At 56.0% G+C, this 21,152-nt stretch overlaps 1 protein-coding gene across 2 annotated transcripts in view; it reads right to left on the bottom strand.

Annotated features, from left to right (window-relative positions):
* CACNA1S (calcium voltage-gated channel subunit alpha1 S) overlaps nt 1–21,152 on the bottom strand; it is a 33,576-nt gene that overhangs the window by 10,577 nt on the left and 1,847 nt on the right. Inside the window, exons 2-28 of one of the 2 annotated variants that reach the window (XM_084498249.1) lie at nt 19,029–19,134; nt 14,251–14,390; nt 13,609–13,742; nt 13,082–13,234; nt 12,596–12,801; nt 11,949–12,052; nt 10,459–10,607; nt 9,415–9,496; nt 8,674–8,834; nt 8,072–8,297; nt 7,524–7,731; nt 7,088–7,208; nt 6,468–6,582; nt 6,260–6,353; nt 5,842–5,911; nt 5,488–5,620; nt 5,183–5,312; nt 4,211–4,270; nt 3,516–3,622; nt 3,144–3,231; nt 2,768–2,875; nt 2,334–2,386; nt 1,964–2,110; nt 1,460–1,661; nt 993–1,151; nt 623–733; nt 397–480 (exon numbers count right to left, since the gene is read on the bottom strand). In XM_084498249.1, the coding sequence (XP_084354375.1) occupies nt 397–480; nt 623–733; nt 993–1,151; nt 1,460–1,661; nt 1,964–2,110; nt 2,334–2,386; nt 2,768–2,875; nt 3,144–3,231; nt 3,516–3,622; nt 4,211–4,270; nt 5,183–5,312; nt 5,488–5,620; nt 5,842–5,911; nt 6,260–6,353; nt 6,468–6,582; nt 7,088–7,208; nt 7,524–7,731; nt 8,072–8,297; nt 8,674–8,834; nt 9,415–9,496; nt 10,459–10,607; nt 11,949–12,052; nt 12,596–12,801; nt 13,082–13,234; nt 13,609–13,742; nt 14,251–14,390; nt 19,029–19,134 (3,451 nt within the window). Of the gene's footprint in view, nt 1–396; nt 481–622; nt 734–992; nt 1,152–1,459; nt 1,662–1,963; nt 2,111–2,333; nt 2,387–2,767; nt 2,876–3,143; nt 3,232–3,515; nt 3,623–4,210; nt 4,271–5,182; nt 5,313–5,487; nt 5,621–5,841; nt 5,912–6,259; nt 6,354–6,467; nt 6,583–7,087; nt 7,209–7,523; nt 7,732–8,071; nt 8,298–8,673; nt 8,835–9,414; nt 9,497–10,458; nt 10,608–11,948; nt 12,053–12,595; nt 12,802–13,081; nt 13,235–13,608; nt 13,743–14,250; nt 14,391–19,028; nt 19,135–21,152 lie in introns of those variants that run through there. The other variant, XM_084498250.1, reaches the window with a different exon arrangement.

Genomic DNA, 21,152 nt, shown 5'->3' on the forward strand with positions numbered 1-21,152 from the left:
CACACGCACACATGCACGGATTGCTGCGTACAGGGACACACACAAAGCGATTTCATTGAGGTTTGATGTGCCCGACCCTCCCGTGGCATGGATCAGCAGCACCCTGAGGGTACAGGGAGCTGCAGGGGAGCCCTTTTTCTGCCCACCCGCCCCAATCTGAGGATGGACACCCAGACCCGTCGAGGTGGGCACACACAGCAGACAGGCAGGGCGAGTGGGGCAGGGGCTGGAACACATCTTGCAGGCTGGGGACGGTCCCCTGTGTTTATAGAGAGGCCACCAAAGCCCCACGGAGCTGGGCATCACTCCAGTATCCCCAGTTCACCCTGGGGCAGGCACCAGCAACCCCAGGCGGGGCGTGGGGACACCCTCGTGCCCGAGCAGCCCGGCACTTACATCGATCTCGCTGAGGATGACATCGATGATGCTGCCGATCACGATGAGGAAGTCAAAGACGTTCCAGGGGTCCCCGAAGTAGCCCTGGGGAGAGCCAGAGAGAAAAGGGATGAACATGCAAGAATGAAGCCAAGGAGAAGATGGATGCTGGAGCCTGGGGGAATGAGAGCCCGATGAGGGAATTAATCAGCCCTCCTCTGATCTCCAGGCTGCGCCCTGCCCTCACCTTGGCTTTGAAGGCCATGAGCTTGAGGATCATCTCCAGGGTGAAGAGGACGGTGAAGGCCACGTTGAGGATGTCTGAGATGTGGTTCATTTCCGCAGACTGGTTGTAATGCTGAGAAAATGCAGGAGCAGCCGTGTCAGCCCAGCTGCAGGGAGACCAGCCTCCCCCAGACCTGTGGCTGGGAAAACTTCCAGCAAAACCAAAAAATCCCCCCTGCTGCAGCCCCTCCTCTGGGCACCCCACATCCAACCTCTCCCCCTTTCTCCCCAGGGCTGCAGAGCGCACACCCTGAGCCCAGCCTGCCCGGTGCCACGGGCACGGGGGTCTCAGGGGGGCACCACCGCCCTGAGGTCAGCACTCCCCCCCTTACCTGCATGCCCAGGCAGATGGTGTTGAGCAGGATCAGGAAGAACATGAGGTACTCGAAGTAGGAGGAGGTGACCACATACCAGATCTGGTACTGGTAGGGGTTCTTGGGGATGTAGCGCCGCAGCGGGCGAGCCTTCAGCGCGTACTGCACACACTGGCGCTGGGGAGAGCAGGGGAGGAGTGAAACCAGGGAGATACAGCAGGGACGGGGGCACGAGCACGGAGCCAGCACCACCAGTGACAGTGCACAGCCCCACCAGCACCAGCTGGATCCACCCTTCTTCCTCAGCCCTGTGTGCCATGAGCCAGAGACAGTGATGACCAACTACCTGCCGTGCTCTCCCCACCCAGAACCACGTTCCCAAAGCCACCCCTTGCCTCCAAAGGTTGCCGTGCTTCCCTGTTGCTGATCCCCCACTGAGCACTACGGGCTGGATCCACCTCGCCCCGTCCCAGCAGCTCCAGTACCTGGTTCTTGTCCAGCTCACAGTTCTTGTACTCGCTCTCCCCCTGCTCCTGGAAGGTGACAATGACAAAGCCCACAAAGATGTTCATCATGAAGAAGGCAATGAGGATGATGTAGATGATGAAGAACATTGCGATCTCCACCCGGTAGTTGTAGATAGGGCCTTTATTCTCATCATTAGTGTCAATGGCCCTGTATAGCAGCCTACAGGAGGGAAAGCGAGGCAACAGAGACCCTAGTTAAGGGGGGGGAAGACCGTCTGCCTTCTTGCAGGCTACGGAGAGCTCTGGAGAAATCCCAAATCCAGCAGGGGTAGAACTGGGCTGCGGGGATCACCCTGCTGGCTCTCCAGCCCCTACCAGGATGGCTAGCCCTGCTCCTCAGCCCGGGCAGCTCTTCTTTCCCTGGCAAAGACTTTCCAGCTCCCGGCTGGCAATCAGCCTGCGGGCAGCGACCTGCTCCCAGCACGACCCGGCCCTCGTCGGGCCCCCGCACACCAGACTCACTCTGGCCAGCCCTCGAAGGTGGAGACGGTGAAAAGCGACATCATGGCCGAGAAGACGTTGTTGAAGTGGAAGTCGTTGTGGAACCAGACGCGCTTCTTCAGCTCGATCTGCGTCGGGTCCCCGTCCACGTAGTCGATGAAATCGCCCCTGCAGCAGAAGGGATGCGGCGCTCACCTGGCACGGCCCCCTCCTGCTGCCGCGCTGCCCCAGGGCTGCCTGTCCCTGGGAGGGGAGCACGGCCTTGGGCTACGTTTATCCTAGGGACAGCAGCAGGAGACCTCCCAGCCCCTTCTTGCTGGCTGCGGGATCCCCTTGCAGGCACGCCAACAGCCACACGCCCCCTTCCCCTCCCTGCCTGCTGCCCTCTTACCTGCACTCCTTCTCCGTCAGCTTGGATGGATCTGAGCAGCTGTAAAACTTCCCCTGCGTTTGAAAGAGAGCAGGAGGAGATATGGTTTTGTGGTTTTTCCTGTGATTTTTCACAGATTGGTTGATTCCCACCCTGCCTCCGTGCTGGCTCTGACCTCTGCCAGAGGGGAAACTGAGGCAGTGAGCAGTGGAAGGGAGCTGGTCCCTCTGCATGTGCTGCCTGGAGCTGACAATGTCCTGGGTGTTTCCTGCCCTCCTCCCACTACAGGCACTTCTGCTGGGAGGTCTGCTACAGGCAGGCATCCTCACAGAGCACAGACAGCACGTTCTGTGCTGACCTCGGCACTGGGAGACATCAACCCCAAAGCCCTGTGACTACAAGACCCCAAACCCCTGGGCTGCACGTCTCTCCTGCCCACCTGGGACATCTCTCACCTTGAAGAGCTGGACTCCGATGCAGGCAAACATGAACTGCAGCAATGTCGTGACGACCACGATGTTGCCGATGGTCTTGATGGCCACGAACACACACTGCACCACGTGCTGGTCAAGGACAGAGCACACGTGAGCATGCCTGGGGCAAGGCTCCCCCATGTGCCCCACACTCAGAAAAGGAAGAAGAAAAAAAAAGAAAAAAAAAACAGGCAGGTGAAAGCAGGAACCTGCCAAGAGCAATGGGATAGGGCAGGCTCCTTGCCCAGATGGGGAGTGGGAATTGTGTTCCTGACCCTACAAACCCCACAGGGCATTAAAACCCACATAACCTTCCATGGGGACTCCCGTGGGCTGGGGACCCCAGCCTCGTTCTTACCTTCAGCCCCTTGGCCCTGTTGATGGCTCGCAGAGGCCTCAGCACCCTCAGCACCCGGAGGATCTTCACCACCGAGATGGTGCTGGACCTGAGGAGGAACACAGAGCTGAGACAGGGCAATTCCCAGATGGAAAAAAAGGGACTCCCAGTTGAATTCCCACCCAGATCTTCCCCTTTGTCACTCAAGGAGTTTGCCTCCCAGCCACCTAGGCCCTTTTCCCCCTAAAAATACAGCCAAGGACACATTTTGGGGGCTCTAACACATGGGCTGGCAGTTCCCATCCCACCCAACCCAAATTGCTGCAGCACCCCCGTTGCCCGGCCAGGCTAAACAAGAGCAGTGCCCACCCTGGGAAGCGTGGAGCTGCTTACTCGATTCCCATGGAGATGAGGGAGACGGCAACCACCAGCAAGTCGAGGATGTTGAAAGAGTTCCTGCAGAAGGAGCCTTTGTGCAGGAAAGCGCCGTAGGCTGTCATCTGGGGAGCAGGAGGAGTTAGGGGAGAGGCAGGGCAAGGCTCAGGGCACAAACCCTCTGCAGCTCCAGGGCAGGCAAGGCACAGAAAGCTTTTCCCATGGCCCAGGGACCCCATCCTGCTCAAAGCCCTTGCTTTGCAGCCAGGCAGGCAGCTGACTTCAGCTGGAAATCCTTTGCACTGCACTGGTGGAGAAAAAAACTCTGCCCAGTCATTCAGCAAAGCAAAGAGGAGAAGAGCAGAAAGACTTACAGCAGGAGCAGCTCACAGCAGCTGCTGGGATATGGTTTTACTTCACAGATTTTCATTGCTTTCTCTTTCCCAAAGCTTTTCTTATAGACATGCCAGGACAGAGATGCTGGTGCCACGGCCCATCTGTCCTGGTGTCACAGCACAGCTGCCTGACCTCACTGCAAGGGGACTTCTGGTCCCTGGGGCAGGGCACATGCCCTGGGGCACCCAAAACTGGGGGATGTTAGGCTCAGCTGGCAGCTGCTCCCTGCCTGCTCCTGGAGCTCGTGCCCACAGCCAGAACACAGCCCAGACCTGGCTCATGTGCATGGCCAGGGCCACGGGAGCGGATGGACTCACCTTCAGGACGATTTCAACGGTGAAGACGGAGGTGAAACCGATGTCAAAGTATCCAAGAATCTGGGGATGTAAACACCAGAACTGGGTGAGATTTGGGTGACGTGGGAAATGCACCAGTGTTTTCAAATGTTCTGGCACTGTGGTTTGCCATCCACCCTGGGTCTGTTTGTCATCCAGGGTGTGCAAACCCAGGGCTGAGACCACGCATGAAATTCCCTTCACTTTTTTGATTTCCCCCAGTTTCCGCAGGAAACACGACCCAGTTTCCAGCCTGGGACCAAGCTCTCAGTCTCCAAGCAAGTGATGATTGCCCTGATTCACCTGAAAGACTCCGGTCCCCAAAAGCAATGGGCACCCTGAGAGACCCCCTTGTCCCTGCCAGGCACCACACAAGCCTAGACCCGTGGGGCTACCCCTGCCCCATGCAGGCAGTGTTTCAGGCGCTGCACACACCACTTGTCCAGTCTGCATGGGATGTCCCTGTCCCCAGTAAGCTGCCACAGCCCTAAACCAAGGTAATCTCACTCACCCTAGCAGGTAGATCTCTTTACTGGGAATAACCTGAGATACAGAGCAGTAAAACTTTGTCCCGCTGTTTCCCCTGGATGGGAAGCACAAGCAGCCTCCCCTCCCCGAGCATCCTGCCCTCCCAGAGGCAGGGATTAACCCAGGAGAACCCAGTCCCCCAGAATCATCTTCCTTGGATTCAGAACAAGAGCAAAGAGGTAGGCACAGAGACTTTCCTCCCGGAGACCAGAAGAGCAACAGGGGGCCCTTGGTGAGACTCCCTTTCTCTGATTAAAATTCCCTTAGAGGAAAAAAAAAAGAAAAAAGAAAACAAGAAAAAAGAAAAAAAAAAACCACAACTACCAAAACTCAGCTAGGCTCAACACCTGGCAAGCAGGTATCTGCTCACAGGGGAGCTGGGGGTCTCCGTGACATCTCCCCCACCCACCCGAGTCACCCTCGCACCTGGTTGCGGAATGACTCGGCACGGATGGGATCCTCAGCTGCCAGGGAGATGCTGCTGAGCAGAATGAAGAGCAGGATGAAGTTGGTGAACCAGGTGGCATTGACGATTCTGTGGCACAGCATCCGAAACCTGCCGGGGACAAAAACAGCGTAAGACACTGCGAGAGGTCAGAAGGACATCAGAGGGGGCCGTGGTAGCCTGGAAGAGGGTTATGGCAAAACAAGTAGGGTCCATCTGGGAAGGGTTGGTGCCTGAGGTGCCCAAGGCAGAGCTCCACAAGGCAGGGGGAAGGCTCGGTGCTTACTTGTTGGTTGGGCTGAAGATGAAGAAGGAGCTGGCTTCAGGCATAGGCACGGCCTTCTCTTTCAGCTGTAGCTCTGCCAGGGGACGTGGCCGAGGACTCAGGGGGATTTCGGGCTCATCTTCCTCATCGTCACCTGCAGGGGTGTCATAGGGAGGGAAGAGGAAAGGGTCACCCAGAGACAGAGGAGCAACGTGACCCCGTGGAAGATCTTCTGATGCTGTGATCCTGAGCTGGCCTCTGGGCCAGCCAGACCTCAGCACCCCCAGGCTGGTGAGGGGCCACCACATCCCTCGCTCAACACACAGCCACCAGGGCTGTGGCACCTTCCCCACAGTCTTTGGGGACAAGTCTTACCTGGGAAGTCTGCGGATGGGTAGGGGTCTTTGATCTCGTTGACGTTGGACTCAAATTCATCCACTTTTAACTGGAACAGGGGAGAGACAGAAAGGAAGACATGCAAGTGAGCGTGCCAGTATCACTGCCAAACACCCCCGTCAGCCTGGAAGCCCTGTGGGGTCGGTGGTGTCTACATTCAGCCTGTACAACACCAAGCACAAGGGGTCCTGGCCCAGGATGTGGTGGACATGTTCCACCAAACAACAGGCCCAGTCTGGGCCCAGAGAGCCTCCATCACCAGAAGACACCAAGGCAAGGAGCAATTCTGGCCCGGCAGAGTCCAGACCTGAGCGAGCTCCAAGCCTCTGTCAGCCCTCAAGGAGGCACTTCATCCCTCACCAGGGCTTCCCCAAGGCCCAGCCCCACCAGCACCGACCTTGGCTGTTGTGGGAATCCCTTCTCCCTTCGCTTTCTGCTCAAGCTTCTTCGCCAGCATCTGCTTCTCATCTTCTGACTTCTCTGGGTAACCCCTGAGCAGAGAGCAAGGGCTGAGCCCAGGGCAGGACCACAGATGACGCCGTCCTGTCCCCTTACCCCAAAACACCCGGCCTGGGAGCTCCCCCTGCCAGGACTGCAGCCCTCACCTGGACATCTTGCGCCGCTTGCGTTCCTCTGCTTTGGCCTTCTGGGCTGAGGTGAGGCTCTCAGCCTCGGCCAGGTTATCAACTGCAATGGCCAGGAAGACATTGAGGAGGATGTCTGGTGGGACAGCATTAAGGACATGAACTCGGTTCCCATTTGGATGATGTGGCTGGGGCTGCCCGTGGTCTGAGAAACCTTCCTGGAGATGGGTCTTGAGGCAACCCTGGCCAGGGAGGTGGTGGAGTCACCGTCCCTGGGGGTGTTCAAGGAAAGGTTGGACGTGGTGCTTGGGGACGTGGTTTAGTGGCTGACAGTGGTGGTGGGGGGATGGTTTTCCAACCTTAATGATTCTGTGATTCTATGATTCACTCTTGCACCCATCCTAGTGAGTGCTGAGCTCTGGGATGACCGCCCCATCCCTGCCTGAGCTCAGTCTGGACACAAACACGTGCACACACACACACACACCACACAACACACACAACACACAACACACACACAACACACACACAACACACACACAACACACACAAATACGCTGAGCCTTCAGCCTCACACAGCCGGAGCAGTTTGTAGGGCTGGGAACAGGGCACCCCAACAAGGCTTCAATATCAGAGGATACAGTTCCCACAAACGAAGAGGATGATGAAGTAGATGCAAACCAGCATGCCAGGGAAGGACGGGCCTCCATAGGCCATTATCCCATTGTACATTATCGAATTCCAGTCCTCTCCAGTCAGGATCTGAGAGAAGAGCAGAGACAGCATAAGAGGAAACAGGGATGTGAGAGTGCCCGCAGCAGAGCAGGGCAGAAGCCCACAGCTCCATCCTGCTCCCAGCTCCAGCCCTTTGCCAGATCTCACCTCCCTCCTCTGGCCCTGAAACTCCACTGCCACCCATGACCCCATCTCCCCTCCCCACTCCATCCTCAGAGCTGCACCACCTCCCACGAACCCCCTTCTCTCCTAACCCCAGCTCTTGCCAGGAGACCCCCGAGGCGAGAACCCAGGCTGTGGGGGTCCACCAGCCCCCCTGCCCTACTTGCCACAGCCCCGTACCTGGAAGACACTGATGAGGGCCTGGGGGAAGTTGTCAAACGTGCTGCGCCGCACCTCCATGTCCTCGAAGTCGTACTTGCCCCCAAAGAGCTGCATGCCCAGCAGGGCAAAGACGATGATGAAGAGGAAGAGGAGGAGGAGCAGAGAGGCGATGGAGCGGACCGAGTTGAGCAGAGAGGCCACCAGGTTGCTCAGGGATGTCCAGTACCTGGGGAGAAGAACATGCAGGAGGTGAAGGAGCAGGGCAGGACCAGGGAGAAGCGGGGAGCACACTGTCTGCCCCCCAGGATGTCCCAGAAACCCAGAAAGGGGGGCTCTGAGCCAGCACCACTCGCAGGGTGGGCACTGGGACTTCTCCAGCCTGGCCCCAGGACTGGTGTCAGGAGATACCAGACCACATCCTGGGGACACAGAAATCGCCAGGCTTGGCCTTGTTCATCACCCCAGGAGCTACCAGCTCTGCCCGTGCTGCAGCCCCCCCAGGGACAAGGCCAGCGATGCCTGGGGGGCAGCCAGGCCCTGGCACCCAAAATTGCTCCTGTCCCAACCTGGTGATCTTGAAGATGCGGAGGAGCCGGATGCAGCGCAGCACGGAGATGCCCAGGGGTGACAGGGTGCTGAGCTCCACCAGGATGGTCTCCAAGATGCCCGCACACACCACGAAGCAGTCGAAGCGGTTGAAGAGGGACATGAAGTACTGGCGCAGGCCCAGCGCGTACATCTTCAGCAGCATCTCGGCCACAAAGAGTGCTAGCAGCACCCTGTTGGCGTTGTCTGGGGTGGGAGATCCAGCCCATCAGAGCACGGGCCTCTTCCTCTCAGCATGGCACAGCAGGAAGGAAGGAGGGCAGCGCTGCCCACATCCCTTCTCTGCCCGCCACCAAGCCCTGAGCTGCAGCAAATGCAGATTTCTAGGGAGCACTCAGGAGAGGAGGATGAGGAGAAGGGCAATGTACAACTGTGTGCTTGCACACATAAGAGTGTGAGTCCACACAGTGTGTCCAGGTGGTGCATGAGCAAGGCTGTGGGTGTCTAACGGGCCCTGTGCTAGGCCAGCGTGGGTCTGCACGCACAGCAAGAGCTCCTCATGCACATCTGTATGGCAGCAGGCTTTCCGAGGCCCTCCCTTTCCCTGGGGCTGTTTGCTCACCTTGCACCACCGTCAGCCACTCGGGCTGGAAGTGATGCTCAGAGGCAATGGAGAGGGTGTTCAGTGCCACCAGCAGGATGACGAGCCAGTAGAAGAACTTGGACTTCACCACATCCCTGCACTTCCTACGAAACATTCGGTTCCAGCGCCTCCACTGCCGGCTGCAGAGAAAGCCAAAGGGTCAGTGGGGCTGACCAGAGGGTCCTGAGCAGCCCGGGGCAATGCTAACAGACAGCTGGGCACAGCCACCCCGCTCTCTTCTTCTGGGCCCTTCCCTCAGAAGGGCTGAGCTGGCCCACCACCGGTGCTGGGGCAATGCATGGTGTCACCCCACTTATGAACCGGGGGCATGCAGGTACCAGGAGCACAACCCTGACCCCAGACATCATCCCCAGTCGCCCAGGCTTTGCTGTTCATTCACATGAACGCCTCCCAGCTCCTTTTTGGCCTATGTTGGCTTCTGGTTTCCTGCCACAGACCCAGCTTCTGAAGCACAAGACGTGTTGCATGGGCTGTGAGAGGATGCCAGGAGCCTAGACCCAAGCTGAAGAGGTTTTTCCCCTTGCAGCAGCTTCTTGCCAATACAAAGCACCCTTCCCTATTGCTTGCTGTACTCCAGGAGAGCATCTGGCTCTCAAAAGCCCCTGGCTCTCCCCACAAAGCTGGTGGCTGAACAGAAAGCCTGGCCCAGCCACGACAGCAAGCGAGAGACAGCAGATGGTGCAGCCCAGGAATACTCACAAGTAGAGAATCCACTTGTTCATGCCCTCAATTTCATACAAGCTCTCCGTCTCTGAACCTCCTTCATCCAAAGGCATCATACCTACAGATAGAACAACATTCCAGGCTTTCCTTGGAGCCCTTGGGAAAAGCGTACGGGAGGGGACCTCTCCCAGGACTACACCTGGAAGAGCTTCCCCCCCAGCAGTGAAATCAAGAAATGCCGTCCCAGGGAGACAGCAAAGGGAGCCTGAGCTGGAAGGTTTAAATGTCAGGTGCCTGGGAGGCCCCGGGAACTCCTGCACCAAGGGCAGCAGCAGCCCAGGGAGGCAGCCGGAGCAGAGAGCAGCGTGGAGATGGGCTCCCCACAGCTCCAGACACCCCCAGCACAGAGAAAACTGGGCTCAGCCAGGATCTGAGCAAATGCTGAACAACAGGAGGTGGGAGAAAGCACTGGCTACAGGTGTGGTCTTTCCCCCTGTTTTACAAGGCCCTTTCCACACATGTATCAGCTCTCAGAGTTATTGCATTAGGCAGAGTGGCAAAGCGCTCGTGAGGGACATGAGTGACCCACAAATACAGAGGCTCAGCAGCAGAGCCCTTGCCTAGATGTTCATCTCCTTTCCTGAGCTACTTCTAATCCCCCAAAATAGTCAAGCAGTGGCAAGAGACTCGTGCATCTGTTAGGTGAGAGCTAGCAGCCCTGCTGACTACCCCTGCACACACATGTGGCTTCTCGTGGCCATTTCGAGTGTGTTCTACCAAAGGGGACCTAGGTCTTGTCAGCAGCTGGCAAATGGTAAATACAGTGGCTGAGGTGGTGTTAGCTTAGGTGCCAAGTTATTTACTAGTTTGGGTCAGATTCAGCACCATGATTCAGGAAAGACCAAAAAAAAAACAGGAGGAAGGAAACTGTTCTGCACAAGCCAAAACACTTTGTTTCACAGCTTTTCAGGCAAAACGAGTCTGTGACTTCTCCAAAGCTCTCCCCCTTGTTTCTTCAGGGTGCTCAGTGTCAGGAACCCAACCCTCACACCAGTGTCCTCGCCCAGGCAGAGCCGGTACCTTCTCCTCTGGCCCGGTCACTGTCCATCACCTCAGCGTGGGTGATCCAGTCCATGTAGCCCTTCAGGTCCTCCTCCAGCTGCTGCTTCTCCCGCAGTTTCTGAAACGTGCCCCGCGATTTGGCCTTCTCACGCTCCTTGGTGAATTCACTGGGACGAGGCCAGGAGCAGAATAAGGCTCAGGAGGCAGCCAGAGGCCACGTCCCGCAGCCCTGTCCCATACCAATCCTCATAGAAACCTAAAAGCCCGAAATACCCTCCCACCAAGAGCTTGCTCTGCTGACTCCTCGCTCTCAGCCCCATTCCACAACACAAGATCATGGGGGATCGTGTGTTGGCAGGCAGGGATTCTTCCCCACCACCGGCTGCTCCGTGGGACCTCCGTGCTGCAGGAGGCTGTAGCTGGGCAAGCCAACTGCCGTGAGATGCTGCAGAGGTCCCCAGCCCTGCTAAGGATCAGATCCCTTGGGGCACAGCCAGCGGTGGGCCCAGGGGTGAGACCTCACCTCAAATATTGCCCTCAGTTTAGGGCCTCTCATGACAAGGACACTGAATTGCTTGAGGATGTGGAGAGAAGGGCAGCAAAGCTGGGAAGGGATTGGGAAAGAAGTGATAAAACACAAGGCAACAGCCTCAGGTGGCACCAGGGCAGGATTAGCTTGGATATTGGGAATAATTTCTTCATGCAGAGGGTGGTTCAAGCATCGGAATGGGCTGCCCAGGGAGGTGGTGGAGTCCCTGTCCCTGGAGGTATTTCAGAGACGTGTGGATGTGGCACCGAGGGACGTGGGTTAGTGACAGGACTCGGTAGGTCAGGTGGATGGTTGGACTTGGTCCTGAGGGTCTTTTCCACCCTAAATCATTCTGTGGTGCCATGATTAAAGCAAGCAGAGTCTCCCCCATCTGGAGACAGACAGCTGGCCCCACGTTCTCCATGTGGGGAAGGGGAGCTCATCACACAGCAAATAATTAGGATACTGTCTCCATGGCAATGGGGATGAGATCCGTCTGCCAGTGGGGGGGCTCCCAATCTTACCATTCTTTTTCAGTTTGTGCCCATTGCCTCTCGTCAAATCGCTTGTTAGCCCTAAAAGAGGGCTAACATATCCAAATAATTAGCATATAACTAATTGGTGTCTCGACACAGCTGTAGGGTAAGGACAGCTGGTTTGAGCTCTCTGCTCAGCTCCTTTGGCTGCAAACCACGCTGCAAACACCTCAAATGTGTTTCACGGCTGCATCTGCTGACAGGTGCCAGTACTGCAGGGAAAAGGTGTCTGTGTGTTAGGTGCTGAGCTAAAACCTCAGGCAGCCACAGATGCTGATACGAAAGGCAACTCGAGGTTGTGTTTCCAAGCATGCAAAAAGAAAAGGAGTGGATTGGGAGAGGAGAAGGAACACTTTTCAAGGCTTTTTTCTCCTTTTAGAGTTAAATGTCCACACTGCGCTCACTGATCTGCTGGCAAAGAGAAGGGGCAGGGTGGCACTTACCCGCTGAGCACCCCCAGCACCAGGTTGAGAACGAAGAAGGAGCCGAGCAAGATAAGGCTGACAAAATAGATCCAGGGCCATTCGTTGCCAATGGCATCGTTAACCTGGCAAGGAGAGAAGCAGAAGTCTGCCACCTGGGAGCCCCCCAACAGCTTCTGGGAGCTTTGTCCCCTCCAAAGGGAGCACCTGGGATGGCAGCAGATTAACCTGGCTGAGCCCTTACCCTGCACCACTCTGCATCTGCTGTTAGTGGAGGAAAAGCCAGAGCATTTGGGGAGCAGATTTAAACACCTCATGCCTAAGCCTCAGCAAGACAGCCTCCTAAGGACTGCAAAACACGGGGTTTTGCTGGAGAAGCATCCACCAGCCCCCCACTGCCTGGTCTGCACCCCCCAAAGGTGGGAGCTGGAGCACCCTGGAGAGCAAAGGCACGGTGGGCAGTGCCTGCAGGGCAGAGATATGGGATATGTGCCCCGTGCACGATGTGCTGTGCATCACAGCGTGAAGCTGGGTGAGGGCAGGGTGTCTGCCAGTGGGGGAGAGATCTAACCCCATGAAAGGGTCCCAGGGGGAGTTCCCTGCTGCGAGGCACAACCAGCGGTCACCAGTGCCAAGCTGGGCACCGAGCCCAGGCTGCTGGAGCCTACCCAGTAGAGGACCTCGGTCCAGCCCTCCATGGTGATGCACTGGTAGACGGTCAGCATGGCAAAGCCGAAGTTGTCGAAGTGAGTGATGCCGTTGTTGGGTCCCGGCCAGCCGCTTCGGCACTCGGTGCCGTTGATGGTGCAGTGTCGCCCGTGGCCGGAGGTGGTACAGGGGGCTGGCTTCTCCGCCCCCACCGTGGCGATCACGTCTGAGGGATGAAGCCATGGTCTAAGCAGCATTTTGGGCCAAGGCGAGCAGGTCCCAGAACCTCCCAGCCTCCCACAGAAGCTTTCCAAAGGGGGCTCCTTCCACCACCTCCTCCCACCATCTACATTTTCCATCCCTGTACCAAACATCCTTCAGCCTTCATGCTCTCCCAGGCCTGATATTGGCAGGACCAGACTTTCTGCTACCTGCAGAGGCTTTGTGGTCCCCACAGGAGCCACAAAGAGACTTCTATACCACGTCCACCCCTGACACAGTCCCACCTGTCCCAAAGTAGTAGCAGGTCTTGTGCATCTTGCCCTTGAAGAGCTCCTGCCCGACAATGGCGTAGATGATGATCATGAAGAGCACAAGCAGGGCGATGTGGAGCAGGGGCACCATGGCCTTGATGATGGAGTTCAGGACGACCTGAAGGCCTGCACCGGGGAGAAGAGAGAGGAGCTCAGCCACTCCCCAAACTGCTTTGGGGGCACCCTGCATTCCTGCCAGACCCTCCGACAACCAGCCTGGAAATGCAATTTCTTGCATTGAAATTGCAGATGACAATTTCTCGTTCCTTTCTCTACCCACCCTGTGAGCACCTGGAAGACTCCAGCGAGTAGTGCTGGAGGATACTTCATGCCGTCCCCCCATCCACTCTTTTGTTCTCTTCTTGTATTTACACAGCTTATGGGAAAAGGAGATCCCTACCAGAAGCAAATGAAGCCTGTCCTATGGCCTCCATCCCAGCCAGGCCCAGGGCCCCATCCACCCCACAGCCCGTCCTGCTGGCAGGGAGCCTGGCACCCACTCGGCACTCCCGACACCAGGCGCAGCGGTCTCAGCACGCGAAACGCTCGCAGGGCCTTCACATCGAAGCCGCCTTTCCCCCCCGAAGACCCTCCCTGCTTCGCATTGATCTGCTCCAGGGTCATGGTGAAAAGCCTGAAAAGGCACAGAAAAGGGAGGGAAGGGGAGAAAAAAAGGAAGGACAGGGAGGAAGAGAAAGGCGTGAGGATGAAGGCCAAGGATCTGTGATGGAGTCAGAGCTCTGCAGGCAGGAAGGCGAGGGACAGGGCTCTGCCAGCTCTTGGCTAAGCCCAGCTCCTGGATGCACTCAGGGCTGGGCACAACCTGCTCTTCCCATCCCATGCCCAGGGGACCCATTCCCCACATGTCGAGCACGGGAGGACACCCTGCCACTCCTACACCCCAGAGCTAGGAGGTCCGAGAGGCATTAAGGAGTCAGACAAAAAGAAATGGGAGTTACAGAGACGTCCAGGGGAGGTCAGGGCAAGAAAACGGGGCCCTTGGGAGAAGACTTTGAACTGACTCTACAGGTTGCCCAAAAACCCACTGCAGTCACTAAAATAAAATAGAATAAAAAAATGCTGGTGGGCTATGGACCAGGCCTGGCACAAGCTGAGCCAGCAGCTTCCCCTCCTTGCATTACCCGAGGGACACGATGGAGAAGTCGAGCACGTTCCAGCCATTTCGGAGGTAGGCGTCCGTATGGAAAAGAAACCCGTAGGCAATTATCTTGAGCATCGCCTCGATGGCAAAGAAGATCAGGAAGGCATACTCGATCTTCTCCTGGGGGTTGCAAGCAGCAGAGGACGCCCCGTTAGAGCAGCCTGTCGCCTCCCTCAGCCCCACCGCCATGTGTCCCTGGCTCTGCCCCTGCTGCCGACCCATCTGTGATCTCCCCGGCAGCACCGTGGTTGTCCCAGGCAGGACTCGGTGGCACGCTGAGCCACCACATGCCACCCTCTGCATCCCTTCAACAACGTGCTGACAGGATCCTACCCCTGCTTCCTACAAACTACACCGGGAACGCCGCCACCTCCCAAACCAGCACCCTGAGGTGCCCGACCTAGGGCGCTGCACATCCCTGCCTCACCCTCCCGCTCCCCTGGGGCCTTCATCACACTGCTCCTCCTCCTCAGCCTCCCCAGCAGCAGACACGCTGGGTACGTGTTGGAGACACCACACAGACCCCGTGGTACAAGTTGGCTACTTTGTGTTTTCCCTCACGCCCTGGGCTCCCAGGGAAGCCAGGCCTCGGCCTCCAGCCTGCTCCAGACGTCTGCACGGCGAGAAGGAGCCTGGCCTGGGGGTTTTGCCACCATGCCCGCTCCCCCCGACAGGGCCTGGTGCCCATGCAGGGGCTCAGCACCGTGCCACAGCCACAGGGCCTGGAATAGCTCCGTTTTCCATGGAGCCTGGCCAAAAGCTGCCTGTGCCCACCTGGTTCTGCCCATCACCGCGATCACTGCTGCTGCTGGCCCTTTCCAGGCTGGGATTAAAATGCCGCTGAAGTGGTCAAATGGATGGAGATATTTATATTTCTGGTTTTCCGTGGCCCCTCTCCTCAATTTGCACCCCACAAAGGGCAGGGAGCATCCCCCATGCTTGGGCTTTGCAGGGAATCGCACCCAGAAAGGCAGGGGAAGGCAGCAGCACCGAGGGCACACTGCCACAGCGCTGCTTCCTCACGGGGCCATCTGGCTTGCCAAACGGAAAATGCTGTCCGTGTACGAAGCCAAGGCTCAGACAGACCCATTGCTTGCTCAGTTACCGCGGCCAAAAGCGGCGGGCATGCCAAGTGTCCCTGTGTGACTGCCACCCATACCAGTGCCAGCCCCTTGTTAGATCGGTGGGAAGCAGTGGTGAGAGCAGAGACCTAAGCACTGCAACTACGGCTGTTATTGGGCTGCATCTTAGTGAGTTTTCACTAAGGCAACGCTGCTTGCCTTCCACACTTATCAGTGACAGATCCCCTGTATCCTGTCCTTATTAATTCCCTGCCTTGCTCCACCCAGCAAGGCAGGATCAGCCTCCAGTGTCTCCGACCAGCAGAGCTCCCCTTCTAAAAACCCCTTGCACAGGTTCAGAGGATGACTTACTGTTCCTTCATGATCCCTTTGAGAAGCCCACATCGGATGAACTGCCCTTTGGCCACCTCCAATGCCATTTGGAGCCCAGCACGTACATCCAGACAGGGAGTTTCAAACCTGAAAGTCCCCTGCTGGCTGCGTCGCCTCCCTCCTTACAGCTCCAGCTCCATGCAGTGCTTTGCAGACCCAGCCTCATATGTAGAACTGGATCATCCTAGTCTGTCCTGCTGGTCTAACTCCTCCAGTGCAAAGAAAGCTTGTGGCATCGTCTGTATGAAGGTGCTATGCTGGGATCCATCAGTGCAGGCTGGAGGAATCCCCCTCATCACCTGTCCTGCAGCTGTGGGTCCAGTTCCCCCAGCCTTGTCTGGCTGTAAACTGCGGACAAGCTCTGATGTTAGCAGAGCAAAGGAAAACCAGGCCCCTGCCTGTAAAGATATCAGTGGGCTGAGGTGGGACAGCTTTTACTAGGGCTGTCACCTCTCAGCAAACTCTGAATTCCCCAAATAAGTGTAGGTGCAGAACACATACCGAGAATGAAACCCATGTGGCCCCAAAGAGATGCCCTGAGCCAGGGCGAACTTGCTGCTGCCGCTGGAAACCAGCAGAGAGAAGCCAGGGGTGTTTTGCCCTGAAGAGCTGGGGTTGAATGTACAAGGCCAGCCCTCGAAAAGCACTATAAAAAGATGCGGATCTTTATAGCGCGCTGGCTGCTGCACATAGACATGCTTCAACAATGCTCGGGGACATGGGGTAACCTGACCTGCGGGCTCTGAACAGGACACAGCACAGCAGAAATAACAGCGTGCACCACGCCGCTGCGATGCAACATGACACAGCTCCAGCCTGCTGGGCAGCACTGGCCCCCAGCCCTGAGGGCACTCAGGACCCTCCAGAATGAGCCCCGATGTCTCCTTCCAGCAAATAGGGGGAACAGAGGCTTGGGCTGTGGGGCATCCCAGTGACATTCCTGGGGCTGCCCTAGGTGAGATGCTCTGAAATTTGGATTGGCTTGAAGTCAAAAAACATTTCAGTGTTGAAAAAGTTTGATGTCATTAGAACTACACGAAATTTTCTAAAATCTGCATTGCAAAACAAAAACCTGTGGCATGCGAAATCTAATCTATAAGGAATAAAACTTAAATACATTGAAATTAAGCATCTGTATTTCTCCCAGGATACAGGAAAACAGACTCATAGAACACTTATGGGTCGTCAAATATTTTCCATCACCCTAAATGAGTTTTGATTGAGGAAGCTTCAATGAGACTAATCCTGCACCTAGTGCAAATTCTGTATGCAAGTCTTCCTTGGGTGGTCCTGGAAAGACAGCCACGAGTGTGGCTGCTCACAGGGTTTTCCAGCCACATGGTACTAAAGCAGCAGAAGAGGTGTCCCAGGAGATCTCCCCTTCCCTGCACTGACCCACGGGGAGCCCAGATGGGAGCCTTGGTCCTGCAGGAGATCTGGGGCAACATCCTCACCGCCCTGCTCTCTCCCCCTTCACATATTTCCCCTCCTCACCTATTTTAAAGCCTTCAGATAAAAGCAATCCTCCCTGGAGACAACTGGGCAGTGAGGAGAGGCAATCAAAATTGACAGGGAGACACTAAATGCATCGCAGCATCCCTCTGCTGCGGGAAGAAATGCATCCAAGGAGCATTTCTTCCAAGAAATTTCATCCAAGGAGCACCCGAGGGCTGAGCCTGGCCCAGCTCGTAGCAGGGGATGTTCGCCAATGCCACCGGCACACGGGGACAAAGGGACAAAGAAATGTGTGGAGCAGGGCTGAAAGAACGGAGCCCCGGGGCTGCCAGGCTGCTGATAGAGCGGGCCGTTGGCATGGCAACAGGCTGAAAAAAATCCAAATCAGATATCGTATAAATAAGCTAATATGTAATAAATACAAGGAGCTGAAATGGCTTTGTAGACGCAGTTAGGTAGCACATGTTGGGATCCCACCTGGCCGCCTCCTGTCCTGCTGCTGGGCTCGGGCTCATCCTTTGGCCGATCCCAGCCAAATCCCAAATCCCTTCTCGGTGGGAAGCCCCCATCGCCCCTGCCCCCTCCTCTTGCTCGCCACGCTCAGCTCACCCCAGTTCTGCTTTGCCTCTTTCATCTCCCAGCTGAGATAGTGGCACCTTCCCCATCCCCTCGTGCCCCCACGGCCAGGGGACAAACCCAAAGCAGCGCCTCCTGCTCCAAGCACACCAGGGCTCAGAAAATGCTCGGGGATCATGCCAGGAGGCTGAACGAGCCCCAGGTGTCCACCACACATTTAATTCCCCTCCTCTGCCGACCTCTCTTGGTTTTATTTTTAAAATCATAACACAATCACAACAGCATCCCCTTCCCTTTCTCCAAGGAAAGGAGCAGCAAGCACCATCTTCAGTGCCACTAAAAGCCTGTCGAGAGGGAAAGAGCTAAAAGCAGCTCAAGGAATTAAAACCTGCTCAGATGAAAGCCTTGCTTTGTGCTCCATACCTCAAATCTCATGACTGCTTTGATATTTTTCCCTGCAGAGCCTCTAAGGAACAGTCAAAACACAGAGCGGTGTTTAAGTCACAAATTGTCAGCAATACCTGCACACAACACCCCACCCCAGCACTGACGAGTCCTGAAATTAGCAGAAGAGAACATTTAATTAAAAACAACATATTTGGATGCCTTGATTCAGTGCCCAGACTCAGGCTCTCAATGGAAATCAATGTGGATTGAACCACGAGAGGGATTTGAAGAGGGGGAAGGTGGTGGCAAGCTAAAAATAATGAAAAATATTGATTGGGATCACAGCAAAATATTTTATTCCAGGCAATACGGAGTGACTGGAAAAAAAATTGAGTTACTGATTGGAAAGGAGTGACCTCTCTGCTTAACAGTGTTTTTTTCCCCCATTAAAAAGAGGATCCCAGAGTTAAATATACAGTTTAGAAATAAAAGGTCAGGAAACTTTGTTCCAAAAATGCTAAAACAAAACATTTCAGCCTTTCTGGAACAGGATGTTTCCTTTTGGAAGCATCGGGATAAAAAAAAAAACTGAGGGGATTCTTTCCTTTTTTGGCACCAATTCTTCCTTCCTGTGCACTTCACACACCAGTCTGCTGCCCTGGGTGCTGACCTGGGGGCGGTTTCAGCCCCTCTGAGGACCCATTTTGCGGCAGTTTCTCCACCGCTCGCCCCTCTCTGTCTCTCTCCATGCAGTGCCAAGGCCTGATCGCATCCCCCAGGGTGGCAGCAGCTCCCCAGCACGACAGATACCCCGTTTTGCACCCGGGGGGTGCAACGTGGGGCTGCACATGAGAAGGATTGGGGAACACACCGGGCTCTGCCTTACCAGGCTGGAGTTGGCGACGTTGGTGTCATCCTCGGGCATGGGCAGGTAGATGGCCAGGGCGACACAGTTGGCAAAGATGGTCAGAAGGATGATGATCTCAAAAGGCCTGAGAGGAAGAGTTAAGGAAGGGGGACGGGAATGGAGAAGCAGGCGCAGCCCCCACCCTGTTTGGGTACACGGGGGGAACCAACCTCGCCCTGGGGCAGGGAACCAGACAGCAGCCAGACCTCACCCCCTGCACACCCCCAGTTCCTGCCCCTCCCTGAGGTCCTTGGAAAGGGAAGGAGTTCAGAAATGAGGATTTGGGATGAGATGCAGGACCTGGAGACCTCGCAGCCTCAAGGTCAAGCTCCAGCTGCCACGTCCCTGAAGTCCCAAAAATGGCCCAAAATTCATCTGCAGGACCTCACCCACAGCAGGGCTCTCACCCCAGGGACCCCAGCTCCTCCCAGTGTGGTTCAAGCCCACCACCTGCAGTACCCTGCAGCAGATGTGGTCAGAAGAAGACAGACATCGTCTTTTCCTGTCCTTTTTCTGGTCACATCCAGGCCCTGCTGCAGCTCCGAAGAGCTCTAACCACTGCACCACGGGGCCGTGCAGATGCCTGGTAGCAGAGGTTTTTTTTTGGTCATTTAGCAGCCTTGTGCTGGCAGAAGACAGCTGGGTGCAGCATGGCACAGAAAGGGACAATGAACACTTTTGGTCAGAATGCTCACGTCAGTTCTCCTTGATCTATTTGCCTTGCCCGTACCCACCAGTAGCACTGGAAGCCACTGAAACCAAATGCAGATGGAGAAAGTGAGTCCCATCCATGGAGCCAAACTCACCAATGGGTTATATCAACAAACCACAACACGAACCAGAACCCCCCTCCAGCTCCTTTTCCACTTCACTGCCCCATCAGACAGCATCCAGTTATGACCATAGCCAGTGGTCATGACCCCCACGGACTGTTTTTGAGACCTCATCCCAATCTGCACATACCAACCTGCTATCACTCCCTTGAGGGCTTTCCCAGCACCCCCACCCTCACCTCGGGCAGACCCTACAAAGGACAGCCCGTGGGCACACCAGCAGCTCAGCCACACAGAGCGATACCGCTGCAGAGCCCAGCACAGCCCCTGAAACTCAGCCCTGCAGCCATACCGACACTTCCCTGCACCACGGTTAATTAACTACTTAGCTCAGCTTTCCAGGTAATTATATGGCATCGGGCTGCCTGATTCAGCATCATGGGGTAAGTGGCACCTGGGTTTTTTTTCTCCGTTTTGGCATGCTGAGCTGGCTGAGTGCTGTCAGTCATGTCCTCTGCTCGTCATGGGTTACTTTGCCATATCTGGACCCATCTATCTATAAACTTGATGACATTATAAAAAACAAAATCTGCTGGATCTTATGAGGATCTTATGGACTTCTGAATGTCCAGTCTGCTGAAGTATTCCCTGACCCGATCCTCTTCCACCGAGGGTACATCTTCCTTGACCCAGCCTTTCACCCTGGTCTCTGGCATCTGGACTCCCAAAGGCTGGTCTTGCTGGTAAAGATCGAGGCAACGACCTTCAGCACCTCAGCCTTTTCACCATCCCATGTCCCATTTCATTCAGCAGAGGACCCACGTTTCCCCCAGTCTTCCTTTTGTCACCGATGGACTTATGGAAGCCCCTCTTGTTGCCCTTGACATCCCGGCTTGTTGGGTTCCTAGAAAGTGGTTGGGGGATTTCTCTCATCTTGCTTGCTAATCCACAAGAGCTGGAGGGGACCCAGTTTGATCCCCACTTGGTTGATTTGGTGATCATTCCCTACCACACCCCCCATGCCCTTTGCTCAGCAGCCCTGTCCTGGTTACCCTCTCTCTCTCTGTTCCTTCCCCCTGCTCTGGGAAAACAGCCACGGGCTTATTTCTGCCTTCCTGGAGGGTGAACTCTTGTAATTGGAGCTGGAACTTGTTGCATGCAAGTGTGCGAATCTGGCACCATAACGAGGTAGAAATGCAACGGGCCAAATCCAGCCAACCAAGACTTTTGCCTTGAAGTCCCCCAGGCTGGGAAATGACCTGAAATACCACAGTGACACCACAAAGCCAGGCACATCCCAGTAGCCACCAGCTTGCTGGGCCAGCTGCTG

Source organism: Aythya ferina (assembly GCF_964211825.1).
Source record: "Aythya ferina genome assembly, chromosome: 25".
NCBI lineage: Eukaryota > Metazoa > Chordata > Aves > Anseriformes > Anatidae > Aythya > Aythya ferina.